The following is a 15753-nucleotide window of genomic DNA, read 5'->3' as shown; positions in this document are numbered from 1 at the left end:
GTATTATCCTCTGAATATTGTTGTTGTGGAAGGACTTCAGCTGTTATGTGAAGAGAATTTATAATAAATCTGGCTGACTTGGCTCATCTATTAGTTTTTAGCTGTTCTTTACTGTATGTTGATGTTTTGCCTAAAGACGAGGATTTAAATCTCAGAAAAAAATAACCAGAAGACATATTAGGATAAGGGGAATCAAACCAGTGGATATTTGATCAATGACTTTTAAAGTCTTGATGTTTAAGTTTTTAGTTTGTGGGTTGGGTTTTTTTGTGGGGGGTTTTTTGTTTGGTTGGTTGGTTGGGGTTTTTTTAGACCAATGACAAACTATCTTTAATGTCAGTGGACTTTCTGCCCATGATAAGAGAGCTTTTAATTTTTTTTTTTGAGGCAGCTGTCGGCAAGGTAGAACACATGTCTGTGTATACATTTCTATGTGCAGAATACACATAGAAAGCAGAGTTGTTTTAATGATGAGGTATCCTAATGTGATGAATTCACTTTTCAGTAAAACCTGATTTTTGTATTGATTTTTCTTTTCTGTCATCCTTGAACAATCTTAATTGTCTGTTTAGTAGATGTAGTACGAATGTTGTACGATCTGAAAAAAGAAGAGAAAAAAGGCAGGTATTCATTTGGGATAAATGTTTGTTCTTGTAAAATAAATGTTCTTAAAACAGAGCTGGTCATTTCATACACAGAAATCTGTTATTGTGTAACAACTTCTATTAAAACATGATAAAGAAAAGAAAGCATGAATACAAACCTGCCTGGTCATAGCTAAAATCTAATGCCTGTATAGTAACCGCAAATCCTCAACACCAGATTATATCTTTCTGGATGTTACACTGCAGTATATGATGTTATTAAAGAAAGAAATTATTTGTAAACAACCTTTGGCAGAAGACAGAGAACTTAATTTTGTTCAAATAAGAGAGATCAACATTAGAATTCATGCGCTGTATCAAGGCTGGCAAGCAGTAGCAGCTACTCTGATGTATGCGCTAGAGCATTCACAATTGCCTAAGTGTTAAGCGCTCTGTGAAAATATAAATATGGCAGAAAAAGCAGTAAAGGTCAGAGAGGCTGCTGTAGTAATTCACTAAAGGTAAATCTTTTCACCAGTTGTTGCATATGATTAATGTGTACGAATGCTCCAACTGCTATTCTGAACCTCTATTGCAGCAGTTATTATCTCTTATCAAGGACAGCAGAACCCTCATAGTTCTATAAAGTTATGATAGACAGAAATTTAATTGAAAGAAAAGAGGTTTGCTTTAGGCATATGTAGGGTACAACTTTTGGTTTTTGTGGTGAATTAATGTAAAGACTAACAGCAAGCATCCCTCTGTTTTAATAAAGCTTTTGTAGTATTCTGGCTGGATCAATGTGTATTTTATGTAATAAGTAATACTATGTTACTACTTGTTCATAGTACAAATACTACAAGACAAACTGTTTATCTAGTTTGAGTATTACTGAATAGTGTACATTTATTAATTTTCTACCAGCCCCTTTTCTGTTAAGGTGGGAAAGATTTCTAGGATATGAAAAGTTATATAATCTCCTAAAAATCAAGAGAAAGCATTTTTTATAGCTTAGAAAGCTTTTTTTATAGCTATAATAATCAAATGTCACTCTAGTGACAGTTAAAACATACATTTTTTTCCCTTACATTGGCTGTCACTTTTAACCCTCACACCTGAAAACTTAATCCAAAAGTACCTGTTTAAAAAAAAAAAAAAAATCTGGAAGGGGGTTATGGTATGATTTGCATGTTTTAAATGCTTTACCAAGATACTACACGTAAAGGACATTTGTTATATTGATGTTCTTTCTGAGCTACAGACATAAACATTGTACTTGATTTGAATGGGTGTGCTACACGTATTATGTTCTGCGTATATTAGTCTTTAATCCTTTCCCAAGCAATGAATCTGATAGTATTGATCACTCAAATTGATGCTTCAACATTCAGTGGGGAGCTGCTTTTGGAAGCCTACACTGATCTACTGATTTTTTTATTTACTTTTTTTTTTTTTTTACTAAATGTGTTATTCCCAAATTCTGTCTCTCAGATAAAGAAAGGCCATAGAATCAAAACCTATGTTTGAAAATTTTAACACTGCAGTGTGTCATCTTTGGCCTAGTGGCCTTCTATGATGGAGTGACTACATCAGTGGACATGGGAAGGGCTACAGATGTCGTCTGTCTGGACCTCTGTAAGGCCTTTGACACGGTCCCCCACAACATCCTTCTCTCTCAACTGGAGAGGTATGGATTTGATGGGCGGACCGTCTGGTGGGTGAGGAACCGGTTAGATGGTCGCATCCAGAGGGTAGTGGTCAACGGCTCAACATCCAGATGGAGATTGATGAGTGGCGTCCCGCAGGGGTCTGTATTGGGACCAGTACTGTTTAATATCTTCATCAATGACATAGACAGAGGGATCGAGTGCACCCTCAGCAGGTTTGCAGATGACACCAAGCTGAGTGGTGCGGTTGACATGCCAGGGGGACGGGATGCCATCCAGAGGGACCTGGACAAGCTCGAGAAGTGGGCCTGTGTGGACCTCAGGAGGATTAACAAGGCCAAGTGCAAGGTCCTGCACCTGGGTTGGAGCAACCCCCGGTATCAAGACAGGCTGGGGGATGAAGGGATTGAGAGCAGCCCTGCCGAGAAGGACTTGGGGGTACTGGTGGGTGAAAAGCTGGACATGAGCCAGCAATGTGCGCTCGCAGCCCAGAAGGCCAATCGTATCCTGGGCTGCATCACAAGAAGCGTGGCCAGCAGGTCGAGGGAGGTGATTCTGCCCCTCTACTCTGCTCTGGTGAGACCCCACCTGCAGTACTGCGTCCAGCTCTGGAGCCCTCAGCATAAGACAGACACGGACCTGTTGGAGCGGGTCCAGAAGAGGGCCACGAAAATGATCAGGGGGATGGAACACCTCTCCTGTGAAGAAAGGCTGAGAGAGTTGGGGTTGTTCAGCCTAGAGAAGAGAAGGCTTTGGGGAGACCTTATAGCAGCCTGTCAGTACTTAAAGGGGGCTTATAAAAAAGATGTCGGCAACCTTTTTAGCAGGGCCTGTTGCGGCAGGACAAGGGGGAATGGCTTTAAACTAAAGGGGGGTAGATTTAGACTAGATCTAAGGAAGAAATTTTTTACGCTGAGGGTGGTGAAGCACTGGCCCAGGTTGCCCAGAGAGGTGGTGGATGCCCCATCCCTGGAAACATTCCAGGTCAGGCTGGACGGGGCTCTGAGCACCCTGATCTAGTTGCAGATGTCCCTGCCTATGGCAGGGGGGTTGGACTAGATGACCTTTAGAGGTCCCTTCCAACCCAAACTATTCTATGATTCTTTAAAAATAAATAAATTTGGAAAACCCTAAGTCAGTGACATGCTTTGTTAATGTTTTGCAAATGCCATATATGCAGACACTGCTCTGTCAAGGCTTTTATGTTCCAGTGTGTTAATACTACTGAAGATGTGGAAGTAAGGCAATTATTTGTATTCCAAATGGTGAATTCCGTTACTGTTGGTGAGTTTTGTTGGTTTACCAAGTCTCAGGGAACTATTACGACTTCTCTAATATGGTAATGCTTTGAGAATTACAAGGATGAAAATACAGAGGACATAATGCAAAAACATTTGAAAGGCAGGGATTTTTAGGATTCATGAACTTGTGTTGCAGTACATATTAGGTGGGAAGTGAAATCCTTTATTCAACCCGTTTTATTTGGTTTTGTTTTTGTTTAACATACCTAGGCCACTAGCAAGGAAATTGTGGCTACTTCTAAAGATGTAACTCTTTGTTCAGTCCACCTTTTCTTTTGCACTGGCCTATGTCCATATGTACCTACAGTTCTGAGGCTGGAACACTTAATAAGGCTGTGAGATGGATGTCATTCTTCTTTTTTTGCTCCCATGCGAACGCATAATATCACTTGGAATTTAGAACCCATAGAATATTTTGTTCAAGTATGTGTTTCTGATTGAATGGTCTGTTAAGATGTGTTTAAGAGCCACCATATTGTAAAAAAAAAAAAGTTCTAATCACTAGTTACTGTAAATCTTAGCTTCAATTATCATCTGTGAAAGTAATGAGTAAAAGTGCAAGGAATGAAAAGGGGGGGGAAATACTGATTTTTTTTTTTTTGTTTCATGTTTTGCTCTTAGTCTGCTAACCCAAATAAGACATTTCTTTAGTTGAGAAGACATTGACTAAATGTCAGTTGCCTGAGTTTTTTTTAAGTAGTAGCCTTCTGATGAGAAATGAGATACTTAGTCTTGATTTTCTGTTTACTAGCCTTTTTAATGTAACAGCAGCCCTAAATTTATTTTGTTTCTAAGTCTAGCATCTTAAACTTGCCTTTTTCCAGAGCTCTTGCTTATAAAAGGACAGTTTAGCTTTATGCTGAAGGAAAAGAATACTATTGTGAAGTTGATTTTGTAATTAACACAGTGATATTGTGATGTGCTGCATGCAGCGTCCTGCACTTGGAACTGGCTTAAACTGCTGCAAAAGTGTTGTCTTAAGAGTGGGAAGCAACTCTGCAGAAAACCCGGAGTCTGGCCTAATGGGAAAAGATGAGTCAGTAGTGTGCCCTGGCAGCAACGAAGGCTGACAGCATCCTGGGGTTTATTGATAGGGGCGTAGTCAGGAGATCATGGGTAGTGACTTTTTTGCTCTTAACTCTGAATTTGCTGGGTTGCGTATGGAACATGGTGTTCAATGTTCTGTACAAAAAATCTTTTTTGTTGATAAACTTGAGTGGAGGACCACCAAGCTGGTCAGGGGCTGGAACACTGAGGAAAGGCTGACGGAACTGGCTTGTACAGCCCAGAGAAACAAAGGTTTTTGGGGAGGCCTGTAGCAACCTTCCAATACCAAGTACGTTACTGTAAAGGTGGAGCCAGGCTTTTTAGCAAAGTGTACAGCAAAAGAATGAGACAAAGGGGTCATAAATTGAAACAAGGGACACTTTAACTGGATATAAGAAAAACAAATTTCAGTTTCTTAAAATATGACTTCTAATTCAAAATACATGTAATTGTCTTTTCCATACAGTCAAAAATGTTAAATTGTACCCAAGAAAAAAAGAGAGGAGACAAAAAATTTACCCTGAGTACAAGTATACTCTATGAATACAGAGAATGTAAAGACACAGCCATGCTGTTGTTAGCATTCCAGTTCCTATCTTTCATTTCTATTTTTATATTTAAATAATATCTGCTAAACTACACTCAACCCACCTATTTTCCTTATCTTCTCATTATGTTCGTAGGCTTAGAACTTGATTTTTAAAGTGTATATATTGATTCTAAAGATCAAACAGAGCTACACAGTACCCATTGTGTCTCTTAGCTATTGAAAATATGGATGAATGTAATTGAGATGTGTTTCTGGATTGGGCCAAAGAAGTGAATTTGACACAGTTGTTTAAGATCTGAATGACTGTTTACTACAGGTTTTAAACAACTCAGCAGGTGCTAATATTAACTCTTGTTGATATGATGTTACTGTTGGTGACAAAACATGTTTCTGTTGTAATCCGAAGGCAAAATAATTTTGACCATTTAGGAAAAAAAAAATGCTTTATCCACTCGATGATGTCAGAGAGATCAAAGACTGCAAATCCCATAGTTCTTGTTCACAGACAAATTGAAATGCATTTTCTTTTTACCATGCAGATGTTTAGCCACTAAATCTATGATTTTTTTTCAAGTTGGAGGAACTTCTATGTACATAACACATTAAAACCTTTTAACTGCATACCATTACTGAGCATTATGTAGTCTTTAATCACTGAATCGGTATGAATTAAATTGCATTCTTAATTGCCTAAATACCTTATATTTTTAAAAGCCTGTTTTTCGACTACACTCATTTATTCTTAACAGGGTAATCCTTAAAGCTGAAAGGCCTGTATTAAATTGAACATCGATGGCAAGCCTGTCATGAGGATTATAGAATTAGAACTTCTAGTGATTTAGAGAATGAGAAAACAAATACGAGATTTTACACACACATTTATGTATTCTTCTTAAATAAATCCTTGATTTCATTTGTTGTGTATGTTGTAGCTTACTTCTGTATAAGAACTGTACTAGATGAGTTAGTAAGATGAGGTTAAACAAAAATCTTTACAGATATACTTGTAATACTAATTCTCTATTAAAAAGTGAGGTACACTGATCTCAAACTCTTGCATACACCTACTCACTCTGTTGCCTTTGTAAATAAGGGGTAATCTCTACTTCCACTAAATCTTCAATCAACTCATACATTCATTCATTATATCTGCATAAAAATGGAGAAACTAAATTGGATTTAAATTCAGTTTCTCCTTCTGTTAAGTTCATGATGTTCCCTTGCATATACACATGCACTCTGCCATAGGATTTAGCCACAAGTATCTATGTTTACTTGGAAATTTGCCACTAGCCCTGTATTTTAACAGTTATTTCAGAATTATTTTTTTAAAATAATAAACTGATTCTAGCAGTTAATGCACTTATATTAATGGAGAACGGAGGATCTTATCACCTTCAAGAAGAGTAGTTTATTTCAGACCACTAAAAATTGCCTCTGCAGTTGAGAGGATACTGAAAATATGCAATTACCTATTTTTTTCACACTGTGCACAATTTTCATGCAGCTTTTCATAAATAAAACTGGACATATTAAATTTCTGTTACTGACAGTTAGGATTACCTTTGCTTTTTTATTGTCACTTTGTATTCCAGTAAGGCAGGGTGCATTTACTTCATGTGTGTGTATAGAATTTGTCTGAAAGTCTTTAGGATAAAGCTGCATGGTTTAGATTTTACTTCAATAAAAAAATGTGGATTATACAACAAGGAGTTTCTTTAACTTGACTGGTAGAAGTGCAAATTCTGACTTTCAGCATGCTGTCCAGCTATGCAGCATTTCAGAGGGATTCCTTTAGAAATCTGGCAGTGGGGGGCATTGAAGGAATGAACCCAATTCTGTTCTGTTTAATCTCTGTTCACACTGATTTTTTAATTTTTTTTTTTTATCATAGCAAACATTCTCAACTGGTGTTGCTAAAAATCTGAGAACTTTAAGGGCTGTCTTCAGGTGTTGTTCTCAGCATAATTAATTTTTCTTTAAAAAATACAGCATAGGGATAGGTTCCCTTTGTAATCTTAAATTAAAAAGAATTGCAGAAATTTCATTTTTTAATAATGTTTCATTTGCAGGCAACCAGTGTAGGTAACTTTCTGCTAATGAGTTTACATCTGCAATATTAACTTTATTTAAACATTTTACTAAAAAAAAAAAAAAAAAAAAAAAAAAAAAGAAAAAGTTATATTTTTTCTCTTTTTTTCTCCTGTGTTCACTTTTTAGATTCGAGATACTAAATCATCAGATCAGAAAACAACCTTATTGCATTTCCTGGCAGAAACGTGTGAGGAGAATTACCGGGACATCTTAAAATTTCCGGATGAACTGCAGCATGTTGAGAGTGCAAGTAAAGGTAAGCAAATAGATAAAAGGTAATAGCTGTTTGCTTTGATATTAAATACTTCCAACATTTCATTTTAGATTGTAGGATTATGTAACCTGTAAGCATTGATAATCCACCTGGATTTTGCTTTTCTGCTATTTATTGATCTGAGGAAAAGTGAGGAGGGAAAAAAGAGTAATAAAGTAACTTTTCCTCTGAAGTAGGTTGTGGAGGTAATGCAGCATATTTCGGTGAAGTACTTACACAACTTCTGATATGTGATTTTGTAAGCAGTGTAATGATGATGTTTGGTTTACCATTAAGCCTTTGAGGTCTTGTGGCTTGAGAGTGAACACTCGTGTGTGTACACACACAGTATGTTTCTCGTTTTAACACTTGATTTAACACCTGGATGGAGAATAACAAATATGCTTTCTAAAGTTCCCAGACAGCATATGAAATATATAGTTTAATTATATTATACAGTCAATGATTAATACTGATTTTATTCTTGGTCAGTCAGCAGTATAGCCTGGTCAATCTGATAGAAAACTTAATTCATTTGTTGTTGGATTTCTTTTTATGTGAAATATGCTGTGCTGCTTGGTGCCCTTGTTGCTTAGCTGTGGAAAGCAAAGGCTGTGTGATAGTGGTTGATGAAGGTAACGCAAACTGTTTTATTTTGACTGGGCATTACTGATTCATCAGAAGATAAATACTTGAGGGAGCACAAGAATATGAAGGGAAAGAGGAGGGGAAAGAAGTTGGATACACATTTCTGCTCGTTGTATCCAGGTTTTGTCTTGCAAATTTTTGTCTCCTTTTTTTCAGCGTTATCAGTCAGTGTCTCTCTTCAGTACAGTGGTTAGCTGTTAGATACTTTTTTTTAATTAGGCCATCATTTTCTTTCAGTTTGTCATCTTCTATCTTAAACTTCAATCTAGTGAGAGCAGAACTCTTGTTTCCCCAAGGACTTAGGTTGATTGATGAACTATTCCTTAACTTTGCTATTGTTTCATCTCCAACTTATTCACAGATTTATGTGATTGTCTTTGTCATACAATTTTTTTGCTGTTTCTCAAACTTTGCAAGTACCTTTCCATGGGTGTTTTTTTCTGCGCTAAACTAAATTTTATTTGGATTGATTAAATGTCTCCATGCTTCACTTTCCTCTTTGCTGATGAATACGTCATTGGCACGAATGCCTATTGACAAAATGGAACTGATCTGTCTATATAGGGTTGAGGATGGTATTGTGTTTTAAGGCAGAATAGAGACTGAAGAGATAACTTGTACATTACCATCTTGAATGTACCATATGTATATACACAAAAATATATATAAATAAAGGTGCATGCTTAAACAGCGTACAGCTGGCTACTTATATCTGAACATAGAATATTACAGAAGGAATTTTTACAATTACTATTAATTTTGCCATTTGCTGTCAACGTTGTTTGTTCCCGGCCTGTGATATGGAGTCAGATAACTTCCTCAAACTGATCTTTTTTTTTTTCTTCTTCTTTTCTCCCCCAGCCTTACTCAGTAAGTGTCACTGGTCTGGCCAGTGTGTTTACAAGGACCTATGATAGAGTAACATAGTGTTTAATTTTATTTGTGCAAATAGCAGTTTGTCATCTTATCTAAGTTCCAGAAAAGTTTCCTACCACTTGATAATTCTTTTCTGGAGGTGATTTTTTTAAAGTTTAATCTTTTTCTTCCTGCATCTCTTGTTAATTTTTTTTACAAAGCCTTATGGTTTACCAGGCACATTTGATGATCTTTAATTAATTTTCTCCTGTGGCTAATACTTTACCTTGCAGCTTTGAGATTTTTATAGTTTCATTCAAAGCCTATGATGTTCTGTCAGTTGACTTGAGGAATTAAACCAAGAGAGTTAGTAAAGTTTAGTTAAGCTATAGCATCCAAAAGAGAGAAAGCATATTAATGGAGCAAAGTCACTAATAATCCCGATGCTTAGAATATATATGAAAAAGGTTTTATTACAGTTAAACTTGTTTCATTCTGTAAGATAAAAGCTCATTACGTTTCCTATAAACAGCTCTGGCTTCTTATCAGAAGCATAAATTACTGTTCACTTTTTATGAGCACAACTTCCCTTTCTGCCCTTCTTTGCTTTCTGTAACAAAGCAGACTTTTGGCAGAATAGACGTGATTTGTGCAACTTGCTTCAGCTGTTCCCCATGGTACTTTTTGGGTTTTGTTTAATTGTAATGTTCGTTTGCTCTTGTCATGTGTGGTCATTTTTTCTGTGTAGGAAGTTAACATGCTTTGTGTGGAAGAGAAGATTTTAACTTTCTATTTCTTGTTTGGTGTGTCATAAACCAGTAGTTTCAGGGATGGATGGTTAAGTTTGTTTTTCCTGTAAGAGCCTTCTTTTGGAATAAATTGGCTATAGATATGAGGGCATTGACATCACTTAGTTATACATAAATAGAAGGAAATCTACCAGCAAATATTATCTCTCTATGAATTTTAAATAAGGAAATATGAGCAAAACAGGTGACAGTCTGATTTCGTGAGATATATGCCTTACTTTTTAGGCACAAGGCAGCCTCGTAGTTCGAACTATACATAAAATTCCAACTACAAGACTTAACGTGTTCAACACATTTTTAAATCTTGGATGCGTTTTCTCAGGTAATGTAAATTAAAAGCAAGTCTTGTTTTCCTTTAATTTTCATATAAGAATAAAGAACCAGCATCTGAACAATGGATGTATGATTTTTTTTTTTTTAACAAATAGCGGATAAAGCATAAAACTGGATTTTAATATGAAAAGGTCAATGGGATTAGATGAACTGCCTGTGCATGTACTAAAATCTTCAATAATCTGATATTAGGTATAATAAAATATTTAATCTTTTTAAAGATGGAAGATTAACCTAGAGGTTTATGAAAAGCAGAAAATAAATTAGGAAACAGTTTTATTCTGGAAAGTATAAGCAAAGGTCAAACTGATTAACTATCAAGACATTATTGGAAAGGCATTCCTTCTTACTTGAAGCAGACTGTATGAAAGGAAAACCAATTAAAAAAAAAAAATCACAAGATTGTGACAAACTGGATTCTTTGATGGAAGTGATATTCACTTACCTTCCCCCAGTCTGCGGTGTTTTCCTCTTGTTCCCCTACAGTTGAAACTATGCTAAGGCTTTATTCCTATTTCTACCTTGTTGTCTTTACTTGTTATTCCAGTTGCTCCTTTTCATTGTATTTGCTCTTACCATCTTATAATCTATGATTTTATTAAACACCTGACAAATTCCCATCCCTTTCTACAGGTTCAGTCAAGCAAAAACTTCAAAACAAAAACAAGAGGTACCTTACTAAAGTCAGATAACAAGTTTGGGATTTGTAGACAAAATCATATTGTAAAAAGTATAATTTTGAATTCCTTAGAAAAGATACATATTTTTTAACTTGAAACTCCTCTAATTGTCAAGCCTCTCAGAAATCATAAAAAGAAATACATAACATGTAAAATTAAGAGGAGGAACATTACCTATCTTTTATAATGTCAACTTAATTTCAAATTTTAAAAGAGCAACAGTTATAAATCACAGTTCATGGTTTAAACATCATGCCTGTATTTAAAATAAAACATAACCATATCTTTATCAGTTGAACATTGTGTCCAGCTCCTCCTAAGTTTAACAGTTCTTGACATACTTATATTAACCTGTCTGATTTGTCTGCCAAGAGTGGGAGTTACTAGGCTATGTAGAGTCACATGAAGGTTTGTGAGCTTGTGTTGTCCCACTGGTGTTTACTTCGGAAATGGGTGGATATAGAAAGCTGTTGTCTGTACTTGGCCATTGGCCATTCTGTGTGTTCTCCTGACATGTTGGGCAAGGTGAAGTGATACCTTACATGTATAGACGGAGTATAGGTTTTGGGGTTAGCTGAGCAGTTATGAAGGACTCCCAAGAACAGCTAAACTCCAAGCGAAGGGCTGAGCTTAACTGTGAATGCAGTATAGATAATAAAGTCTCTTTCAGAAATAATGAGGGTTTTTTCCAGGGCTTAACATGCAGAATTCTGTGCCTGATCTAAAGGTATAGAATCGTAGAATCATAGAATCATAGAATCATTGAGGTTGGAAAAGACCTCTAAGATCATCGAGTCCAACCGTCAACCCAACACCACCATGCCCACTAAACCATGTCCCTAAGCGCCTCATCTACACGTCTTTTAAATACCTCCAGGGATGGGGACTCCACCACTTCCCTGGGCAGCCTGTTCCAATGTTTCACCACTCTTTCAGTAAAGACATTTTTCCTTACATCCAATCTAAACCTCCCCTGCCGCAACTTGAGGCCATTTCCTCTCGTCCTATCGCTTGTTACTTCGGAGAAAAGACCAACACCCACCTCGCTACAACCTCCTTTCAGGGAGTTGTAGAGAGCGATGAGGTCTCCCCTCAGCCTCCTTTTCTCCAGGCTGAACAGTCCCAGTTCCCTCAGCCGCTCCTCATAAGACTTGTGCTCCAGACCCCTCACCAGCCTCGTTGCCCTTCTCTGGACACGCTCCAGCACCTCAACGTCCTTCTTGTAGTGAGGGGCCCAAAACTGAACACAGTATTCGAGGTGCGGCCTCACCAGTGCTGAGTACAGGGGCACGATCACTTCCCTACTCCTGCTGGCCACACTATTTCTGGTACAGGCCAGGATGCCATTGGCCTTCTTGGCCGCCTGGGCACACTGCCGGCTCATGTTCAGCCGGCTGTCGACCAGCACCCCCAGGTCCTTTTCCGCCAGGCAGCTTTCCAGCCATTCTTCCCCAAGCCTGTAGCGCTGCATGGGGTTGTTGTGGCCAAAGTGCAGGACCCGGCACTTGGCCTTGTTGAACCTCATACAGTTGGCCTGGGCCCATCCATCCAGCCTGTCCAGGTCCCTCTGCAGAGCCTTCCTACCCTCGAGCAGATCAACACTCCCACCCAGCTTGGTGTCGTCTGCAAACTTACTGAGGGTGCACTCAATCCCCTCATCCAGATCATCAATAAAGATATTAAACAAGACCGGCCCCAGTACTGAGCCCTGGGGAACACCGCTCGTGACCGGCCGCCAACTGGATGTAATTCCATTCGCCACAACTCTCTGGGCCCGGCCATCCAGCCAGTTTTTGACCCAGCGCAGAGTCTACCTGTCTAAGCCGTGAGCCGCCAGCTTCTCTAGGAGAATGCTGTGGGAGACGGTGTCAGAGGCCTTGCTGAAGTCCAGGTAGACCACATCCACAGCCTTTCCCTCATCCACTAGGCGGGTCACCTGGTCATAGAAGGAGATCAGGTTGGTCAAGCAGGACCTGCCTTTCATGAATCCGTGCTGGCTAGGCCGGATCCCCTGGTATACCCTTTTTGGTATACCCCTGGTATACCCGGATCCCCTGGTATACCACTTAATAATTCTTTTAAAGTATTGTTAAAAGAAACGCAGAGCATTCTGAATAAAATCAAGTAAAAGATGCCTTGGGGAGGTGAATTATGTCTGTATAGTAGACTAGAAAGTACTAATAAGAGGAGCACAGATTTCTCACTCATGTTGACACAAAAAATTTATTTCTTTATTTTGCAAGCATATGGTTCTGACAGTTGAGGTATCTCTCTAGAAAGGCCATTAGCAATCAGGACAACTGTGGAATTCAAAGATGTATATACATAATATATTATTAAAATAATGTTAGAAAATATTAATTTTTAAATTCTGTACAGGTACTTCACTGTGATTTAATGCCATAATTTTAGAGTCGGGAAAATATTTTAAAACATTCTGTGCCATTGTTGCTTTAAAGTATAGCAATTTAAAACATACTCATAAGTAGGAGCCATTTTTCTGTCAAACAAAAGTTTTATAGCTCATTGCAGTAAAAGAAACTGTGTTTTTACAGAGAGATCTGCAGTATTTTCCACCTTGCCTGGTTTAAATTGCTGAAGCAGATTTTGCCCAATCTGGCACATTAGTGAATATAAAATAGACAATGCCTTCTGGCGTGAGAAATGTAATGCCTGCATCTGTGACTTTTTTCTCCATAATAGAATCTGAAGTTGGCATTTTGCATCATAATCAAAAGTCAATCTTGCACTGTATAGTGACTTCTATCATTCTTTTCATTCACATAAACTGCAATACTGAAATGTCAGAAACTCTCTCAATGTGTTTTTCTGAACGTAGTAAATACACAGTTAGGTACATCAAATACTAGAAGACTTTTTTCACTAGTAACACTCCTGTATTTGCATATAGCATCGCCATATTGATGGTAGCTTATGCATCATCTCATTAAAAGTTTTTTGACAGGTGTGTTCTCCTCCATTGACAAGTGTCAGTGAGGAAGACAGGGAAGCAAAAATTTCACAGATAGTTTCTGTGTTGTAGTTCTAATGCGCAATTTCTGAAAGAGAGCCTGTTGGAGACTCAGTAGGATTCTGGATTGGCTTACACTTTGCAAAATTGCTTACTAAATTTTCTCAGTCTGTGAAGATTTTGAGGATTTATTTAGTTGCTATCTTCTAATGTGTAATAAATGGTATGCAAAATTGTGGTAGTTCCGAATTCTGAAGCTACAATTTGAAGCTACAATTTGGATTCTACATTAAACAAAGTTATTTTGTATAGCATGCATTGTAGGGATCCACTTCTCTCCCTGAAGTGTAAATATCAAGGGCAAAATTGAAGAGTAGTTCAAATGACTCTCATGGGCTGTTGCTTATTAATGAAATTAAAGAGTTTAAGAATTTCTGACTGTAGTTAAACCAATTTGGATTTGAAGACTGCTTTAAATGACTTCTCAAATTATGTAATTCATTTAGAATTCCTTAATACCAACTGCTAGAGAGAGGTAAAAGCTACAAAGCACCTACTTTTTTTTTTTCTCTCCATATCTGTTCTCGAACTTGCACTTTCATTGATGTGAGAAAGGTTGTTATACCTCTGGAAGCATGGCTTGCACTTCAGTTTAATTGGAAAGACCACAATCCTGTTACAAGTTGAGAGCCTGAAGGGAGGTCTGTTGGATGAAGTTGCTTAACACTTTCTCTAGTGAGTTTTTAGTAACAACAGATAGGTTGTGTTACAAAAGCTTTGCTCCTTCTCTTTCTTTGTCTTCCTTACTATGATTTTTGCACACATGCACCACTGAATATAGTATGCCATAGCTGGCACATTCGTTCACAATGAATTACAGCATGTGTATATCAGTTTGATATACAAACGAAGCAAAGTTGGGCTATGGAGAAATAGTGACAGTGCAAAATATGGGCTTTTGAAGTAAATACAGCAGAATTTAGCATGTTCAGTTAACAATTCCAAATCTGGATGCAATGAATAGAACATAAAAGTCCAGTTGCTTCTTTCCTTTGCCTCACTTGCAATTTGCCTTATACCTTTGGCAGGAAGTTTTGCTTCAGTATGCTCATTTAATAGATACTGATTTTGTAATTATAAGCTCTGTTCCCAAAAGTTGAGTTAATTTTGAAATCTTGAAAGACATCTGTAATTAAACTAACATCAAAGTAAGGTGAGTTTCTGGAGTGCTCTGGAGGAAGATATCCATATTGCCAGGAGAATGCTACCTGGACACAATGCTAGTCTCACTGATCACATCTAATACTTCTGGTTATGTTTCTGAAGCTGAGACATCTGTTTTCTAAAAGATTTTTACTTGTGATATGAAAAGTCAGTTCACATTCAGCTAATAAAGCTTATATTCTACAATGTACTATTGTTTACAGTTTACTCAGTGAGGTAAACCTGAAAAGTTAGGTGAAAAGGCTGGTATTCATAAGAGTGTTCAGGGAAGGTAGGAGGTTGGCACACACAGAATTCATGCAGGTCACAAAAATAAGCATAACGCTTGTCAGGATTCAACCAGAAGGAATCTTATGGGCTCAGAGAGTTTTTTCTTTTTCAGAAAACTGGTCTTTTGCTGCCAATTAATTTGACCTTAAGAAGTAAACAATTTTGAGTCAGTAATGAGTTGGATAATGTGACCTGTCCAAACCAAGGAAGAGATTTCATGTTCTGATATGTCACTTAGGAGATCAATGACTTTGCACTGTGCTGGGCTTTGGAGAGGAGATTTAACAACTTGCTCATGTCGATAGTGGTAATGCATTTTGGGCTCCTAATGCATTGTTTGTCACTTATAATTGGTTCTTAATGTCTTAATAAGTTGTGATACGTGCATCAGAATTATTCTTTTATTCTTAAAAGATGCACGTAATTGCTGGAACTGAGACAAACAGATTCATTCCCTAAACCAGAGT

At 37.5% G+C, this 15753-nt stretch overlaps 1 protein-coding gene across 2 annotated transcripts in view; it reads left to right on the top strand.

The window, feature by feature from the left end:
• DIAPH2 (diaphanous related formin 2) overlaps positions 1 to 15753 on the top strand; it is a 265592-nt gene that overhangs the window by 105794 nt on the left and 144045 nt on the right. For both annotated transcript variants that reach the window (XM_076347001.1, XM_076347000.1), the window contains one exon: positions 7370 to 7499. In XM_076347001.1, coding sequence (XP_076203116.1) covers positions 7370 to 7499 — 130 coding nt within the window. The remainder of the gene's footprint in view (positions 1 to 7369; positions 7500 to 15753) is intronic.

This window comes from Aptenodytes patagonicus, chromosome 9 (genome assembly GCF_965638725.1).
Source record: "Aptenodytes patagonicus chromosome 9, bAptPat1.pri.cur, whole genome shotgun sequence".
Taxonomy (NCBI): Eukaryota; Metazoa; Chordata; class Aves; order Sphenisciformes; family Spheniscidae; genus Aptenodytes; species Aptenodytes patagonicus.
This window is presented reverse-complemented; position numbering and strand designations above follow the sequence as displayed.